This window comes from Brachyhypopomus gauderio, chromosome 21 (assembly GCF_052324685.1).
Source record: "Brachyhypopomus gauderio isolate BG-103 chromosome 21, BGAUD_0.2, whole genome shotgun sequence".
NCBI classification, from domain to species: Eukaryota; Metazoa; Chordata; class Actinopteri; order Gymnotiformes; family Hypopomidae; genus Brachyhypopomus; species Brachyhypopomus gauderio.
The window spans coordinates 6737514-6755501 of NC_135231.1; the positions used below are offsets into that span (position 1 = coordinate 6737514).

Genomic DNA, 17988 nt, shown 5'->3' on the forward strand with positions numbered 1-17988 from the left:
AATTAGGCTGTAGGCATAACAAGACATGTTGCAAAAAGTGACAGTCATTTACAAATCATTAGGCAGTTGGCATAACATGGCATCAGGTATATCAGTGGGCTGATCAGCTTTAAGAAGTTTAATTGATATAACTGTGGACCCATTGCTGCAGATTACTGCAGTGTCATGTCCTAATATTTCTGCTGTTTGCATGTTAGAATCAGGTAAATTGGACTGCATAGCAGGATTAAGTACCAATCTAATAGTTTTGTCATTTAAGTAAAATGTGTTTTCGTTTTACCTGGTCCAAAATGGTTAAAGTCCCATGAGCTAGAACGGAAATCTTAGCAGTTTTGCAGAAAGCCTTGCATGAGTCACAACGCGTCATAAGTGTTGCAATATTAACGGAGTCCATAGTATGTCGGTTCGGACAAAGGTGTTTTATCTGGACATCAGCCATTAAAATCTCACCTTTCGTAGTGCCTGTCAATTGGTATAGGTTAAACTGACGGACCTGCATGGTCCATTTGGTTGATCGTTGTTTCTTTTGTAGTGGAGAGCCCCGTTTTTCCCCCTGAACACACGTACGCACACGTTCCTGAAGCAGTACCACTGCTGAGTGTGAATTGTGTGGTTGCCTCAAACCGTGAGCAAGAGTGAAGCAGTTTTGTCCGATACTACGTAAGCGACTTTGTTCGTGTGCTCCATTGGTCGTGTTGTATTTGCCCTCTGGCATTAGACTTTATATATAAAGATGGACACGCAGATGCTGGCTTTCAATTTCACTGTCCAAATGTGACATACCTAGATCTCGCAGAGTTATGATGTCATGTGACTACGGTGGCCAACTGGCTCAAGATGTTACAGGTCGTTTGCGTTTGGTTGCGTGCTTTCTTCACTGACACAGACACGTTAACCTAGAAGAAAAAGATGCAGAAGTTAAAATCAAGTGTGAAGCATGCTCATGTGAAATTAGAGAAATTTAGAGCAAAAATTCACATGTATTCACAGGAAATAGTTTCCAAGCAGAAAGACATGGTAAAATGCATGAATTTCAACATTTGAAGTGTTCCATCAGTACAATATGAGTTTATAACATTAGTGAATCATAGTTTAGATTCATTTACATTTGGTAGTGTCCCAACTTTGCATAGAGAACTAAAAGGTTTTTATGTAGAATGGTATAATGGTGAACATGGAGTCACTTACTCTTTGATATTCCACAGGATTTTCTATGATGTCCTTTGTCCGTCTATGGTCATAAAAGCTGAAATTCAGCTGACGTAGGCAACTCAATCTTGATTTGTGGTTCAACAGTATGTCATTGCTTTGTTCATTCTGTCTTGAGGGTCTTAAGGCAATGTTTGCCAACATAACTGGACTTCTGAAAGACAAATAAGTGCAATATGGTTGCACAATATCATGATGGTGTCACAATTGTCAGTTTTAAGTCTATGCAAAGCCCAGGAATATGACTCATACCTGTCATGTTTAGCACGCTTGAAGAAGCTGTGTTGATGTGGTGCAAACACAACAACATGAGAGCTGCGGTCTGCCTCTTGGAGGACTGTAGTGAAGTACCATTTGTTGGAGGAGACTTCTTGTTTGAGGTCAGAGACTTCATGTATATATCCTTGAAGTTCCAGACTGCCATTTTTCTGTGGTGATGCCATTTTCCTAAACAGACAGATTACTTTCTCATGCATATAGTGGAGGAACAAAGATAGATCAAGATAGCAAGAGAGAAATTGGAAGGCAAAAGCTCTACTTGGACAACGACCAAACAGGGGACTTCTGAAATGCGGGGATTATAAATGGTATAAAGGGGAAATTAACAAGACACGGCTGGGAGCGATAATGACTGAATTGGATAGTTTATTGTCCTTCATTCAGGTATTAATTTGCACTCATTGGTGCAAACTGGCTGGTGAAATGTGTCTGGAATGTGGATTTAGTATCTCAGGAACATGGTCACAAACAATAATGGTGCACTTCAATTTGATAGGCATATATGACCGCTAAAAGATGTAGTTTTAGATATAATGATATTGAAATAGTGAATAAAGATGTAACCTTTTGTGTGTTATGTATACTTTGTTATTAATCAAAGGTGTTTCCTTATTGTGAACTTGATGGCTGGTTGTTAAATTGAAAATGATATATAAAGGTAGAGAAAGTGCATGTTTATATAACTCCATAGTATATTTAAGAGTAAATGTAAATTGGAGAAATTTGCAGTGTAGTCAGGCTTCAGGTTTGTTTTAACATGCTGGGTAGTCTAAGCACTTTTTTTCCCAAAAGGATGAGATTGTTCTGTCTTTAAATCTTCTATCTATCAGGTTCTGTGGGATCCTGTGGACATTTTATTGTGAAAAGTGGAATCCTGTGGGCACTGTATTTTGAATAGTTGGATCCTGTGAGCATTTTAAATAGTGGAATCCTGTGCACATTTTGTTTTAATTTGAGATGTGGGATCCTTTGGTCATTTTATATCTTATTTTGAGTTGTGGCAACCTGTGGGCATTTTATTGTGAATAATGGGATCCGGTGGGTACTGTGAGCACTTACTATTAAATTGTGGGATCCTATGAGCATTTTTTTTATTTTTAATGAGGGATCCTGTGGGCATTTTATTGTGAGTAGTGGAATCCTGTTGCATTTTAGTTTGATTTGTGGCATCTTGTGGGCACTTAATTTTGTGTGCATTTTGTTTTTTGAATTATTTGTAATGTAAATTTCTTTATTATCATAGTGTTGGACAATAGGACTGAAAATTGTTTTGCACTTTGGTACAGGTTGTGACTGTCCTTGTGTTGTGAGGAAGTATGTTCCTGAGCCCAGCTGATCTTTTTGCAAGTGTGGATGTGCACTTAAATACACATTGAAATCGATTAAAACAACTTGTGCTGAATTTGGTTCGATTCATTCATGCATTAAATAACTGAAAGTAACTAAGTAACTTTTACTCAAATTACATTTTAAATGAAGTAATTTTGTACTTTTACTCGAGTAAATTTTGAGATGGGTAATTTTACTTTTACTCTGAGTAGATTTTAGGCAAAGTAATGATACTTTTACTCAATTACAATTTTCAGTACTCTTTCCACCTCTGCTCTGCATCTAGGCTTGTTACAAACGGCGACGTCTCATTACGGTCACCTGTGACTTCTCTACCTTTTATAGGTGCTCTGCCTTGTGCAATCCATGGCATTCTCAGGAGGACAAATTTAATTATACAAATACAAAACGCACACAAACATGCACAGACTATATAATATATGCTTTAGTAACAGCATGCACACATTTAGATACGTCAGCTTTGCTTAGTCCGTGGGCATCACCCACAGTCTGCAGAAACACACCTGGTGGCATAAAATCGGAGGGCTGTCAGTAACTGCATTGTGGGGCTAAGGGCAAAATTCTGCATTCAGGCGAACTACATGGCTCCGTGGATTACGTCGTCTTCTTAAATTATGTCTTCTGTTCAAAGCCAATACTCTGAAGAGCTGCCATGTTCATCACACAAGCACAATTGCTAGCCTTAATCCAAGTTATTTATATGTGCTGCCGATTAATCGATCTATTTTATGGGTTAAGTTAAAACAAGCTTAATAGGCCAACTTGTATCCATTTCTTTGCAAAGAATACACGAATTGTGAAAGTCTGAAAGGCTATTAACTGCACAATGATGAACTGAGAGATTTAATTAAATATTGGGAACATATCAACTAATGCTAAATAATTCAAAGTACATTTGATTTTTGTTGACACAATGTGGTATATGCGATGTAATTACTTCAAAAGAAAATAGGCTACTAGGCTAATTATACACATAAACGCAAATGTTGTAATGTCGTGCTTAAAACCAGCGCGAGTGAAATTAGCACCTCTATCCTTGTTGAGGTAGAACTGCACGAGTTATGAAGTACTTAGTGAGTTACGAATGGGTCCGGAGATTCTTAAGTTACGAACGACTATAAGAACGACGTAAGTTACGAAGAGTTTCGGGAAACACTCGTAAATTTAAGAATATTCGTAAGTACGAGGTTACGAAGTACTAACGTTTCGGGAAATCCATCCTTAATCAGCAAGTCCGCCAAACAGATCGAGGTTGGCGTCAAATCCCCACGCAGATAAGGATTTATCCCCAACATGGCAACACCACCCGGAGTGACGAACCTGACGTAATCGTTTACATGTAGCCAATGGCGGAGCGCTCTGGTTCTGTACACGGAACTGATTGAGGATTTGCCGATTTGCCTGACAGGTAGGTTATCGTTCGTTTTGTAGCTAACTGGCTGCCTAATCGATGTTGTTTACATTTCATTTTTTTGTATGTCAGAAACCCCAGGAATTTCAAGAAAACAAGCATTGTCATGCATGCGCATTTGGCTACATTTTTATCGACCACATAAAATTGCATGCTTCTTCTATGAATATACAAATCATAGAGCTGATACATAAACGTAAATAAAAGTAAATAAACAAAATAACTTTGAACCTAGCAGCTAACTAGGTAGTTATGCATTTGGTTTGTCGTTACCTCTAGTTGATTAGCTTATAGCTATATACCCGACTGATTGCATATTCCATATATATATAGCATATACCAAATCACAACCGAGTAGCAGTTTGGAGATTATGTCTTACTTTAGTCCGTTTCTTTAAAAGGTGAATAATGTGAATATTTTTCCGTTCTCTATTTTATGTATTTTTTTCGTGCTTGGTCTTGACCTCTATGTTTAAGTATTTTCATTTAACTACTTTCTACTTGCTAATACCAGACATAAACAGGTCGCCCATGGAAGACCCTAAAGGTCGCACTGATGCTACTTCTCGGCTGAAACCAGTGACAAATGTGAGCTTTCCTGCCCCTCCTCCCCCTATATACTCCTGCACTCTGACCGCGGAGCTGGTGGCCAAGGCACGCGAGGAACTGCAAGAGAAGCCTGAGTGGAGACTGCGAGATGTGCAGGCGCTGCGGGACATGATCATGAAGGAGCAGCCCAATCTGAGAACACGGCTGGATGACGCGTTTCTCCTACGCTTCCTCAGAGCCAGGAAGTTTGATTATGACCGGGCCCTACAGCTGCTCCTCAACTACCACGGCAGCAGGAGAGCCTGGCCCGAGGTGTTCCAAGACCTGAAGCCCTCTACAGTGAAACATGTGCTGGATCTGGGCTTCCTTACTGTCCTGCCCAGGCCAGATCCTCAAGGTCGCTACATCCTGTGCTTAAGGCCAGGTGGGTTGATCCTGGTCCAACAGTAGAATTGTGTGTGTGTGTGTTTAAATCATCAGATTAATTCCATGGGGTTCTAAAGTTCCAAGAGTCTAGATCAGTTCTGGCTATGCAAACAGATATTTCATTAATACAATGTCCATTCATATTAAAATGCTTTGACACTGGAAATGACATATTCCTAATCCTGATGGTTCGAAGGTGTTCAACGAACGTCTTCTCTTGGTTTCTCTTGCAAGTAATGCAGTAGACAACAACTCCTGCTGTGGTGCATGAGGATGAATGAATGATTACTTCTTATGCAAAGATCAATTGTTATCAGCATTACATTGGAGAGACCAATAGAAGACTTGCTGATCAGTTTGTTGAACACCTTCGGACCATCTGGATTTAAGGATATGTCTTTATTTCCCTTAGTAGTATTATCCATAGTAATTATATTTCTTACATTTGCTTTACAGGAAAATGGAAACCAAATGACTATCCATTTGTAGACAACATACGGGCCATTTATTTGACACTAGAGAAGCTGATTCAGCCTGAGGAAACCCAAGTGAATGGAATAGTTATTCTAGTGGATTACAATGGAGTTGGCTTGTCTCAAGCCTCTAACCCAGGCCCTCTTCTGTCTAAGAAGGTTGTTGGAATTCTTCAGGTGAGTCCTTAGTTTAGTAGCAAATATGATGACATGTTTTACTTATTACAGAATTTTATGGAGCCAGCTGTCTAAAAGATCACAAAGATGACATTTTTTGTGATAACTTTCATTTTAAGCCCATCACTAATCATCTGATTTTGTATTTCAGGACGGATTTCCAATCAGAATAAAGGCAGTAAATATTATAAATGAGCCTCGAATCTTCAAGGGTATATTTGCAATAATTAAACCCTTTTTGAAAGAGAAGATGGCAGAAAGGGTAATTGTGATTTTTACGTCCATTGCTGTCTGCTCAATGCTTGGACTCTATCCTAAGTTTTTCACCCGAGATGTCCTTTCTCTGTTTCTCCCAGTTTGTCTTGCATGGCTCTGATCTGTCATCTCTGCACCGGGTCATCCCTCGCTCTGTGCTCCCAGAAGAATATGGTGGGGTGGCTGGCCATCTGGACATGTCTGCCTGGGCACATGCCCTGCTGAAGGCTGAGGAGGAGTTTGTGGTGGAGTTCTGCCAGCCCGACCCTCTGGAGGGCACGGTTCTGCCTGACTCCATGCTCTTCGATGGTGAGACTGGGGCTCATGGTGAGGACTCGTACAGAAGCCTCCGTTCTCAGCTCTACTATTGCTATTGATCTAGATCAGCTTTTGTTTTTTTAGACAAATCTTTTTTTTGGTGACTGTAAGGTTCAGAGGTGAATTAGAAATGTCTTCAACATATAATTATAGCTAAAGAGGTAAGCTGTTGACTGGTCTTCTTGACTAAGGGAAATCTGAGACTAGCAAGGCAGCATGTTTGTTCATTAATGAATTGCTCTCTTTTTTTAATCTTGTAAAAGAATGTGATTTCATTTCACCTGTGGAAAAAAGCTGCTTATTCCAGTGGTTGTCCTTATATCTAAGCTGTAGTTTTTCCTCACTAAAGTTAGTCTTGCTCACAGAAACCATTCAAATAGACTGTTTTCCATTCAAGTTAGATTTATATTCTCCCACAAGGAGAAACAACATAAGTAGTTTTAAAACTAATTTATATATTGTTACATTTTATCTATCTTTAAAAGGGCGGAATTCACATGTGTTGTTTGCACCTCACAGTGACTGTAGAACGGCAGTCCGACAGTCTGGTGCATTGAATCTACAGCAATACTAATGTACATTAATTTTTATTTCTTTATTTATTATTATTTATTCTACACTGTGTACTGCATTTTTTGGATAAGAGGCTCATTAACTCTTTTTTCTTTATTCATGCCTTAAAAAGGTTGTGCATTTTGCCCTTCCAAGTTGTTTGCGTTACAGCAATATGTAGGTATAGTTGGTTATTAAAATAGAATTTGTATCTCCACAAAGCTTTGTTACATTTGAGCCTGCAAATTAGATGTAAAGGTCTGCTAGTTAAGTACCACCTAAATATCCAGCTGAATATAGGTCTACCTTACGTGCCCAATTATGCTATGTATAAAAACTTTGTAGTCTGAAGGGCATAAATAAAGTGAACAATACATGTTTACCAATATGCTGTTTGCCAAATAGGACAGGAATAAATAAAGATCTGCATTCCAATGTTATCGATCCAACTTTTAAATGTAGCTTGTTTTTTGTTGCGCATGTTTTACTTAAGAGTATTTGAGTATCGTTTATTGAATACTTACCGGTAGATGGAGACATTATACAGCATTTGATCCAAACTTGCTTTATGAACCATTTAAAAGCTCACGCTGTTTGGTTTTCTTGGTCTGTGGTTTGGTGTAACCAGACTTCACCAAACCTGAGAAACTTTTGGAGTTTAATGAATACTAATGGTGATGTTAAAACCAGTGCATATCCAACTCAACATTCTCAACGACGCGTGCCTACCAGCTTTTGAACTGGCTCGTCGGGAAGACGAATGCAGCGTTTTAATAATTAAGCTTTTGGTCATTAAAAGCATCTTCCATGTTCGCTGCTCTCAAGTAATTCCGCAAGCTTACATCCACGTACACTTTTACAGTACGAAGAACGGATGGCCACAGAGTGAGCCGTGCCCATTGGAGAGAGTGAAGTGGACACCCTGCGGTGTCATTGGTTGTGGGATAACTCCATTTTGGAAACAGCTGTTTAGGACGTAAACTCGCACATTGTTTCCAAGGTGTTGTCAAAGAAACGTTACCTCCGAAATGTTATTCGTCCCCCCGACACGGTACGCTCATTAAATACATCGAACAACCATAAAATGGTGGAAAGAAGATAGGTAATTTAGCTTGAGAGCCCGAACAACGGTCGACCGACGTGGTAACAAGTGGAGGATCCTGAGACGAATGAAGGTTAGTCATTGATGCAGCGTTACATCGATACAAAGATTAACATGCACACACCATGACGGGTAAAAGGAGATACGGAGCATATCAAGGACGTTTCTTTCAAGGATATAGTAGAAGTAATGCACAACGTAAAAATGTTTCGTTATACGTTTGAAAGGACTGGCAAATCAGGCTGGTTTGATAATGCCGAGAAATGTGTTGGCTGTTGCATTCGCATCCTAATGTAAAGGTGGACGTCTATAGCTTGTTATACTTTGTAAAGCAGATGTCATTGGTATGACAAGACTGCCATGTGTATATATGCACACTAGTAAGTGTAGAGCTTTGTTGAGTTTTAGCAGACATTAAAGAAATGTTGACCTAAGAATGTGAGAATCACTCTGAATTCTCTTCAATTGCGCTACATCGGTTTGCGTGTAGGCCTTTTGTAACTTTTTAAAAAGTTTTCGTATCTCTAGCTAACTTGGTATCAAAGATATCCTAATGGAATTCTAACATTTTTGTGTCACATTGCTTGAAACGCAAGGAAGGGAGGGAGTGTTTTTTAGGTGCTGATGTGTTAGCCCCATCTCTGTTCACTTCAAGGATATAAGTACAAAACTCGTGGGAATGCCATTCTTCACGTGACCCATATGGACCGACCGCTAGGAGGCGCAGTTCTGCTTAGAGGCAGTTTAGAGATGAACAAATATGTGACAAATATTGTCCATCTGAAATCTATTTTGTTGCGTGTTGAATTTTGTAATTCATTTTATATGTCAGCAGCACGTCATGCTGGACAGTTGTACACGGTGTTAAGTGAACACTTTTCTATGGCATGAGTCAAGATTTAAATGCATCATTGACTAATTACATGCTGTTTTCAGCAACAGTAACCTAGCTTCTTGCAAAGATGAAGGCTTAAGTCTTCACCTTCATGTAAACTGTATATGCCTGTTGAAACATGTATTCATGTGATTGATGACGGTCTTACCTGTGGTCAAAAATATTAACTGACTTTAGCACAGCAGTAGCACACACAATTTCCTGAGTTATGGCAAAACATTTGCCACCTTCCCTAGAAGATCAAGGTTCACCTCACTGCTGAAGTGAAATTGTGCTCACAACTACTGTATTAATATTAATCATATTGTTCTGTTTTGTTTTTAAAAGCATCCATTACCAATATTTTTTTTTTATCTTATTTGGCTTGTTATGTTGAATTAAACTTGATGATGACAGGAACGTTTAGGTTTGGATTCTCTCATGATCTGTTCAGCCTGTCTGCCCTCCTCTCCTAACTCGGAGCAAATCAAATCTCTTTACGCCCACATCCTCTGATCAGTGGGAGAGACGTAGAGCTGCAGCTGGGTGAGATTAGATGTATGGCTGAGGGAGGGAGCATCTCTCTCTCCCACTGCACAAACACAGAAGTCAGTGCCACTGGAATTTCTGTTTATTCTTCCTTTCGCTGACTTCTAATCATTCTGGCTTTTGGACATCTTTATACTATATTGCCTGGATTTGGAACGAACTTGGTAAGTACTAAAACCCCAGCATAGGCAATGCTGCTAATTGGATGTGGTCAGTAATACTGAAAGTGAGACTTTGGTCAGAGCAACAAAAAAAGGAAAGAATGTGTGGCTCCTAATGTGATATCACGTGGCATCTAAAAGCCAATCTGCTGTCTAGCACTGCGCGCCTTGGGTGTAAATTTGTGCTTTTGGTTAATGTGTGCGTTGGGCAGCTTACTCCATTTTGATGGATCCACCTGAAGGGTTGAGAGGTGACTGCAATTCACTGAATCCATATTTTGCCTTCACTTTGTTCGTACGGTGGCCTGGTGGTCCCATGCTGAACAATGTTCGGTAACCTCTGGATGCTGTTCATCACACAAGCTTTCTGCTTTTGCTCTCAAATGTTCAAGAATACACGATTTAAACACCATTGTGGCATTTCATAAGAACTTCACAAGGCCCCAAGAGGAACCACTGCAGATGTGGTCATGTCCCCTCCGTTCGCTGTGGGTGCAGCTCTCCCGTTCTGTTAACGCTACAGCATCAGGACAGGAGCACAAACAGTGGGACCAGACGTCCCACCTGCTTCCTGTTAGGTGGTGCGTGACCGACCACAGACACAGACAGCAACAACAATGCCCCATTATGCCAGATTCTGTTCTTTTCTATGCAGCATTGAAGTCCATGGAGACATTTAAAATGTTGCTATAATTTCAGTGTAATCCTGTTATAGATTGTATAAATGTATAGCTTATAATTTTGATATCAAGTCAGTAATAGTGGCACAAGCTATAATGCACGCGTTGTCCATTGTTTTAGATACTGACCCACCCAGCCTTTTAAATCAGCCATGATGTTTTATCGAAGCAACTTCTCTTTTAATTGAGTTCCATTTTCTGTTCTTAGAAAGATTTTTAAGGGTGTCAACAGGGCCTTTAGCACTACATCATTGCAGGAATTATGATAAATATTTGATCGCCCTAATAATTTTCAGATAACTGAAATAATGATGGTTGTAAATAGTTTTCGTTATGTACTGTACGTGTCAACAAAAAGGCTTTTATGTGTAGGTTTAGCATTGCTTAGACCTAAAACAAACAGGGTGGTTGATGGATGGATGGAGATGTGTGTAAAGAATTCTGAGAGGGCAGTTGGTGCCTGATGTATTTTAATGTTCTGTTCAGTGCACCTTCATACTTAAAAAGCATACTTTACTTATCTATATTTGAAGGGGAATAGTTAATCATCCTGTCATAGTCCGACAGCTGTAGGGTCCACATTTTGGATCTTGAACGTTTTGGATATTGCATGGTATCCATATTTTTTTTGCATGATATCCATGATTTGCTACTTTGCATGATTGAAGGCATCTTTGGTTGCAGATTGATCATTTTAGGTCTGTACCTATCCTTCCATAGTTGTTTTGGCCTTACATTTCAAAATGGTAGGCAACACTGATGAGCGATCTGATCAGTGTAGGAAGGCAGACTGATGTTTCTGGTGCTATGTGAAGTATTTGACCATATAGGTGTTGTTATATTTTGTTGATAATTTCAGCTTTATCCTGATAAGTCGCTGGTTATGTGATTGAGGAGAACGATGACCATTGACTGACGATCCCTCAGCATTTCTGTGGCATTGAGGTGGTGCTACATTTGTGGTTGGCCAGCATCTCTACAGCGCCGCTTGGCGGACTGTACTTTTGTAGATCTTTTCATCTTCGATTGCCCAACCTTTCCTTGACACATAGTACTGCTATAACCTCCCACCACTGCATCCAGCTCGAATAGACTTATTAATATGCTGACACACCATTGTTGTTCCTACAGAAGTAAAAGATCTTTGTAGTTAGAAAGGCTTGAGCACTGAAGATGAAACAATACTATGAAGCCCGTGTGAAAGTCTCAGAACTGAGAGATCTGTGTAGGTATCTGGATACAGACTGAAAGCTCTAATGGTCACTGGGGCAGGTGGCCTCAATGACACAGCAAGATGAAAACGGACTGTTTCAGAATGATCCTATCGCAGACATTGGAAATAACATGATTGAGTAAGAGCTGAAAGTGTCTCTGTCAGTCTCTGTGAATGGTTTGTTGTCTCTACAGCAAGGCCAGAGTAGTGCAGAAAACATCCTTATCTTGCAGGTGTTGTTGATGAGAGTTGAGGTAAAGAGGAACATGGTCCTTATCTCCCAGGGGGAGATAATCCTATACTCTAACCTGCATAATGATGGTTTCAGTTGGCACATATTGAATAATGCATGGTTTGTGTATAATTATGCAGGTATCAAACATTGATATGTGAAAGAAAGAGGGGCAATTACATAATCACTCCTGAAAATGTATAAAAATGACTTCTTTGTATGTCTGTCAGGCATTCTTTTGTGGTAACGTGTTAATCTTATCAGCAGTAACAAACAAGACCAGCTCTTCAACCAATACTTGTGTCTGCATCTTTATTATATGAATTTTCATATTACAGTACCGGCAAATGGAGGGATCTAGGAACCACACCATCATTTTTTTAATGACTAAATTTTAAATAAGGCTTCACTGGTCATTCTGAAACATATGAAGGTACAAATTTGTTAAAAATCAACCAGTTAAATGATATTATAATGGATGGATGGATGAATGCAGCCAGTTGTTGTATGCTTAAACAGATGTAGGAGTTGGTTTTGAATGAGCTTCCTTTGAATTTTTTTTATGTAATCCTGGTGCACATAGTTATGCTCAGGAAAGCTCTCTGTTTTGTTTTTGCTCCATTATCTAAGTACATATTTACTAGTGGAACCCCCGCATTTTCTTTCATCTCTTCTGTCTGGTCTAATTCTAGCAGCATGCATGGATGTACTTCATGAGATTACTGTGTTTGATATTTAAATATCTGATGGCATATTTTTGAATGCCAAGCATTTGACATTGCACCCATTAAATGCTGATGAGATGGGGATATCATCCAGGCTACTGAAGCTTCATGGTCCTGTGATTGGCTTAAACATGCCAAAATGGTCCAGGCAAGGCTTGCACTCCCGGCAGCAACCTCATTATTATTTTATACTTGATCTGAAATCAAAAGGTCTTACGGGCTCCACTTTCCTGTGTGAACTATCCCTTCGTGCATTAGTAAAAGGGTGACTGGCACAGGCCTTGATCTACTTCAGCTTTTTTAAATTGTTGAGGCTTTGTTGAATGTGTGCTGCTATCATGCTGTGGTAATGGCCTTATAAGCTAAAAGGCTAATCTCTGCATCAGTTTACAAAAGGAACCATAAAATGTTGAGTTGTGGGATAGAATTCTGCATCAGTTTACAGTGTCTGTTGTTTTTGACGTTTTAGCTTTTCATTGTAAAGACACTTTTCAGTCAGGTTCTATGGGGAATCTAATACCCTATTTAAAATGAACCAGCATAACTCGTTCCTGTCATCTACATGCTGTGTAATGTAACTACCACATACACCGTACTATCATTGGCATGATAATAAATGTCCAGATAAAACTGATTAACTTTTGTGACTACCACAGAAATGACACCTTTGTCCTTAACAAATCAGACAGGTTTGTATCCATCCAGCCTAAAGTTTTAATCTTTCTGTATTAGTTGTAAGTCATGTTGACCACACTGACACACTCTAAATGAAGCAACCGGAGTGCAACTGTAGCTTACTAAAAGAATATACAGTTAAGTTGCTAAACCTTAGCGAAAGAAAAACTATTCAGTTTTAAAACTGCTTCAAGCCTTCACTTATAGTCACCACAGTAGACAGATTACTTACTGTTAATTAACATTATTTTGAAGTTGCAATATATGTGTTTGAATTTCACTGGGTTTTTTTTTTTTTTTTACTTTGTGGACCTTTCCGGAGCACTGTAGAATACAGCAACGGAGTCATGTGTGGGTAAGCCATGGTGTAACACTGATCCTGGATCTGCCTCTGTCCTCCCTCTTGCTTTACCACACAATAGCAGTTTACCTTATAATACAATACCAGTTTACCTTGTACAACAGTACCTCGTATCTTTATAGGCATCACAATGCTTCATGAATGTTACTCTTCTTAGTGATGTAGTCAAAATATTTCACAAGAAAATACAGTAGTATGAGAATACAGGAAAATAAGTAGTATTCTTCGTATGACAACTTTTTAGTTGATTTGTTATTTGTTTGTTTTACATGCAAGGTGTGGTTTTAGAACTAATCCACAGATAAATACTTGTACTGATGTGTTGAAGGTGTTATGAAATATCTGCATGATGGTGTTACTTTTACATTTAGAAAGCTCTGTTGCAATGATCGCCGAAGAGAGGCCATTTAAAAGCATTGGCAATGGCACAGCTAAAAGAGGGAGGTGTTGAAACCTGAAGCTTCTGTAACTTGCCACCACTTCAACGTCAAGCAGGGATCTTGTGTGAGAAAATGTGCAAATGGTCAGAAATGCGGAGACTTGCTCCTCAAAAAAGAGGAAGATTATGCACAAGCTTCAAATGGCAGTTGCTGAAATTACATCTTAAAATGGAAAAAAAACCCCACTTGCTAGTTTTGCTTTGCTAGCATTGGCAAATGGGCACCTGTTTACAAGAGGGGGGCAGAAACAGCTACTCTTTCAAATAAGTGCTGGTGTATGGTGGAGAGTGTGGTGGAGCTGAAGCCTGTGCACTTATCTTAAGAGCAACTAAATGGACTGCTGTCTTTAGGTTGGCCAGTCTGTTCAACTTCATTATGAGCAGCTTTCGCGTATCTAATGCATCCTTGTTAAAGTAATGGTGATGTTATCAATCTCTCTCTCTCTTTCTCTCTCTTTCTTTAAACGTTCAGGTCTTTATTCTTCTACTCTATGAGACCTCAAGGTTTGAATATGGTAGTTCTTGTCACTTTTGATTTTTCAAACTCCTCCTTCTCAATGTGTTTGTAAGTGTCTCTGTTCACCAACATAAAAATGAAATACAAAAAGCAACTGCTGTTTAGTTCACAAGAATGTTTTTGAGTATGCATACATAAGAATGTTTTTGAGTATGCATACATAAGTGATATTTATTTATTACAGCAGCTGTAGCATGTTAAAATGGCTGCTTGGTTTTGCCAGACTTGCAGGATGCATGTTTAGCAGACCTTTGATGAAAATCGGCTCTGGTTACCTTCAATGTTTGCTCTGGTACCAATATTGACCGGTGGTCTGGGATTATTGAAGTACCACAATAATGAGAGTTATGAGAGAAGAAAATCGGGACATATAAAAGTTTGCTTTGTAATTACTGCCTATGTAATAAATTAGACCCTTGGTGTAAATGTAATTCATAATGATTTGTTTGCCATGATGGAAAAGTGTATGTGCAACAGATCTAATGAAGAACTTGGATTCAATTAGATAGAAGCACTGAATCCTACTTTAAGAATCCTCTCGGTGGTGCATTGAGGCCGTCTTTTAACACCCCAATGAGACTTCAGTAGCAGTAGAGGACTCCTCCACTCCAAAAGAAAAGATGCTGGTACATATTCCTCCACCGACCTCTCTGGTCTTTGTCCATAACATCCTGAGCTCCTGTTACACATTGTTCAGAAGGTCCGTCATTCATAAGTTAACAATAAATGTCACAATGGTCTCTTTGGTCCAGAGATAGACCATCCATATATGGCACCTGGAAACGTTTTTGTGTATTTTGCAGTATAACTTTGCCAAGTGTCTTCTGTGGTTGGACAGAAGCCACATATGAGAGATATTTTGACCAATAGAATATGATTAATGACTAGAAAGGAAAATTTGTTGGTTATCTCTGTTCTCTGAAGGTTTAAAATCAAAATGTTGTAGACATCATGCTTGTATAATATTCTGGCATAAGCCGAGAGTTCCCAAGCTACTGCTTTAATAATATGTTCCCACATGCTGTTTCGATTCAGTAAGTCCAATTGAAAGTTGTCCTTTCTGTCCTAATATCTTCCTGAGTAGAAGAGACATTGTTGAACTCTGCCAATTATGTGTTTAGAAGAGGCAACACACTGTGTTAAATTTGAATAATTTATTAGGGAAGTGCTTTTTGACCGTTTCAGATGACAAATTTAAAAGGGAATCCACTATGATCAGAACATGCATAACAATCATGTGGTCTTACCAGAACCCACCATTACTTTGGTGCATACAGTGTCCTTATTAACCATTTAATACTAACATTGAGTCTATACAGATTCTCTATTGCAAGCATTGGTAAAATTTCAGGGACTTGCAAGGATAACTGCGTTAAATTCCAAGTTGTCTGGCTTATTACAGGGCCTGTGGATTTCGACTAACGTCTAGGGATTGTGTACTGTATAGGCACCATACTGTTTAATGGAAGAATCAACACTTCCTTAAAAAGGAACAGCATCTCTGGAATGAGGAGTGACTATAACAGTTCATGACACACATAAGAGGCAATGACTGTTTCACAGAAAAAATGCACGGAGGCTGAACACAACACACAGTTCCAAGCCTATCCGGCAGATCAAAACAAAAGAGGACATCTGTGAGCCGGGTATAACACCCCCCCCCCCCCCCCCCCCCCCCACAGCCCTCATGTCCAAAGGGAAAATGGCAATTCATTGGTTGAGGTTTTGACTAAGGGTTGCCCCAGGGACCCAGCTGAGCTGCTGTATTTCAGCATGATGTTGGAGGATCTCATTTGCCCATTTTTGGAGAAGACAGAGTTTGCAGTACATGCAGCACTTAAAGTCCTGTTAAAACATTCTTTGCTCACATCCAACTGCCTGTGGCCACTAAATTATATGAACCACGGTTCTTTCCTAACGCAGAAAATGAAGTTTTTTCTGCGGTATCTTGGGCCGCTTTCGGTTGTATGGCATTGGGCGTGAATACAAAGTGGTTCACATTAGGGCTGTGCTTTGTCCAATTGTGGGTAGAAGTGAAATGCCCGTGAAACATGAAGCGGCTCACGTTCTTGTGGGCGGGGTGTTGTTGTCAGTGCGGACCGCACACCTGTTACAGCCGCAGCCTCCTGGCTGTCCTCCCCACCCCTCCTCCCCCCACACAGTGCTCCCTTCCATTAAAGTGGTGCATGTCAGATTACCACACGGAGAGATGCAGCATAGAATTAGACCCAGGGAGGAAACACAAAGGAGTCAAACCAAACAATTCAGTCCCACCCCCACCCTGACTATATTTAGAGTGCCTGGTTTGCTTGTTTTTGCCCCATGATTTTAGAAAATGGGCTACAAATTTTCTCGCATGTGACCGTGCTGATTGGTGAGAGCTATTTTTGATGAATTGTGGTGAGAAATATGTAGAATTGTTAAAAAATAAACACAGTCTATGTCCGTACCCTTAAGAACACTGCAGGATTATTTGCCTCCTTTAATCTTCTGGAAAACAAGCCAACAGAGAATTCGTCCATGCAGAGAGCTCTTAAAGTGGCACAGCTATTTTGCTTTATGTCGACTGTCCTGTTCTTTTGTTTTTTGTTTTGCCTTTTTGATAGGAGATGTATTGTAATCCGCTTAAATGTTAAGGAATTAGGTTTACACTTAATTGCAGTGCAAACCTCAGTCAAATTGTTTGCAATCATGTATTGTTTGATGAAAATATCCTTTATATGGTCTCATGTTACTGGCAGTTGTCTCAGAACTGAGCAGACTATGTTCACCTTTAAAAGAGGTCAGAAAGGCCTACACATGACATTTTCTTAAGGTTCAGCTCTCATGGCTTTCTGTGGCTCACAGCTTTCCCTGCTGGTGCTCATTGTGTGTTCTGACTAAGCTGCTTTGAACTGAATTCCATACTATTCAAACCGATGTGAAAAAAACTGGAGGCATTGTGAGTGGGGTCACTGGGGTCCACTGAATTCTGATCAGTCGCCCAGTGAAATGTTTCTTCCTGGTCGTGAGATTATGAACATCAGGAAAATAGAATAGTACAGGCACTGGCATTTCCAAAAGCAGAAAGTAAAAGCAATATTAATCTAAAACCGATTTTCAGTGTAACAGCCAGAGTAAAGACTAAAGAGACGGGTCAAAATACTGTAATACTGTAAAAAAAAATTAATACTATAAAATTTGACTTACTTGTATGGCATGGCACCTAATAATGTTTGCCATTAACAATTCTTACGATTCATAATAAATCAACCGAATTGAGTCAAGTCTGCAATTTGTTTTTGCATTAGAAATCTGAGTTAGTCTGAGATAAAATAATGGAATGTAAAGGATGTAAAATGATCACAATGAAATGTATCATATTGTTGGGCTGCAGCAAATCTGTTGTATCAAGTGTCATGCTAACATCTTCATGTTATACACCATATTCACTCCAACTGAAGGTGGCTGAGCAAGAAAAA

The 17988-nt window shown here is 39.4% G+C and overlaps 3 protein-coding genes across 7 annotated transcripts in view; 2 read left to right on the forward strand and 1 right to left on the reverse strand.

Annotated features, from left to right (window-relative positions):
• LOC143485053 (uncharacterized) lies at positions 1-10115 on the reverse strand. 2 transcript variants are annotated; one of them, XM_076984210.1, is made up of 4 exons: positions 9903-10115; positions 1462-1656; positions 1189-1363; positions 1-896 (listed from the first exon to the last, which is right to left on the reverse strand). In XM_076984210.1, the coding sequence occupies exons 1-4, from the start codon at positions 10001-10003 to the stop codon at positions 807-809; spliced, it is 561 nt and encodes a 186-aa protein (XP_076840325.1). In that variant the 5' UTR covers positions 10004-10115; the 3' UTR covers positions 1-806. The 2 variants fall into 2 exon arrangements, with proteins under 2 accessions (XP_076840325.1, XP_076840326.1); XM_076984211.1 differs by lacking the exon at positions 9903-10115 and adding an exon at positions 4042-4113.
• ttpal (tocopherol (alpha) transfer protein-like) lies at positions 3943-7379 on the forward strand. 2 transcript variants are annotated; one of them, XM_076984208.1, is made up of 5 exons: positions 3943-4246; positions 4764-5222; positions 5681-5874; positions 6026-6136; positions 6231-7379. In XM_076984208.1, the coding sequence occupies exons 2-5, from the start codon at positions 4781-4783 to the stop codon at positions 6504-6506; spliced, it is 1023 nt and encodes a 340-aa protein (XP_076840323.1). In that variant the 5' UTR covers positions 3943-4246; positions 4764-4780; the 3' UTR covers positions 6507-7379. The 2 variants fall into 2 exon arrangements, with proteins under 2 accessions (XP_076840323.1, XP_076840324.1); XM_076984209.1 differs by lacking the exon at positions 3943-4246 and adding an exon at positions 4267-4650.
• The window catches only part of pkig (protein kinase (cAMP-dependent, catalytic) inhibitor gamma), an 18352-nt gene continuing 8055 nt past the window's right edge, over positions 7692-17988 (forward strand). Inside the window, exon 1 of one of the 3 annotated variants that reach the window (XM_076984213.1) lies at positions 7692-8174. The gene's annotated coding sequence lies outside the window, so the exon portion shown is untranslated. Of the gene's footprint in view, positions 8300-9523; positions 9689-17988 lie in introns of those variants that run through there. The other 2 variants (XM_076984215.1, XM_076984214.1) reach the window with 2 other exon arrangements.

Coding starts and splice junctions, on each gene's coding strand:
- ttpal (XM_076984208.1), top strand. CDS start 4,781: ATGGAAGACCCTAAAGGTCGCACTGATGCTACTTCTCGGCTGAAACCA. Junction 5,223..5,680: donor CATCCTGTGCTTAAGGCCAG/GTGGGTTGATCC, acceptor TTTGCTTTACAG/GAAAATGGAAACCAAATGAC. Junction 6,137..6,230: donor AAGAGAAGATGGCAGAAAGG/GTAATTGTGATT, acceptor TGTTTCTCCCAG/TTTGTCTTGCATGGCTCTGA.
- LOC143485053 (XM_076984210.1), bottom strand. CDS start 10,003: ATGGGACCACCAGGCCACCGTACGAACAAAGTGAAGGCAAAATATGGA. Junction 1,657..9,902: donor GGTGGATCCATCAAAATGGA/GTAAGCTGCCCA, acceptor CTGTCTGTTTAG/GAAAATGGCATCACCACAGA. Junction 1,364..1,461: donor AAGCGTGCTAAACATGACAG/GTATGAGTCATA, acceptor TTTGTCTTTCAG/AAGTCCAGTTATGTTGGCAA.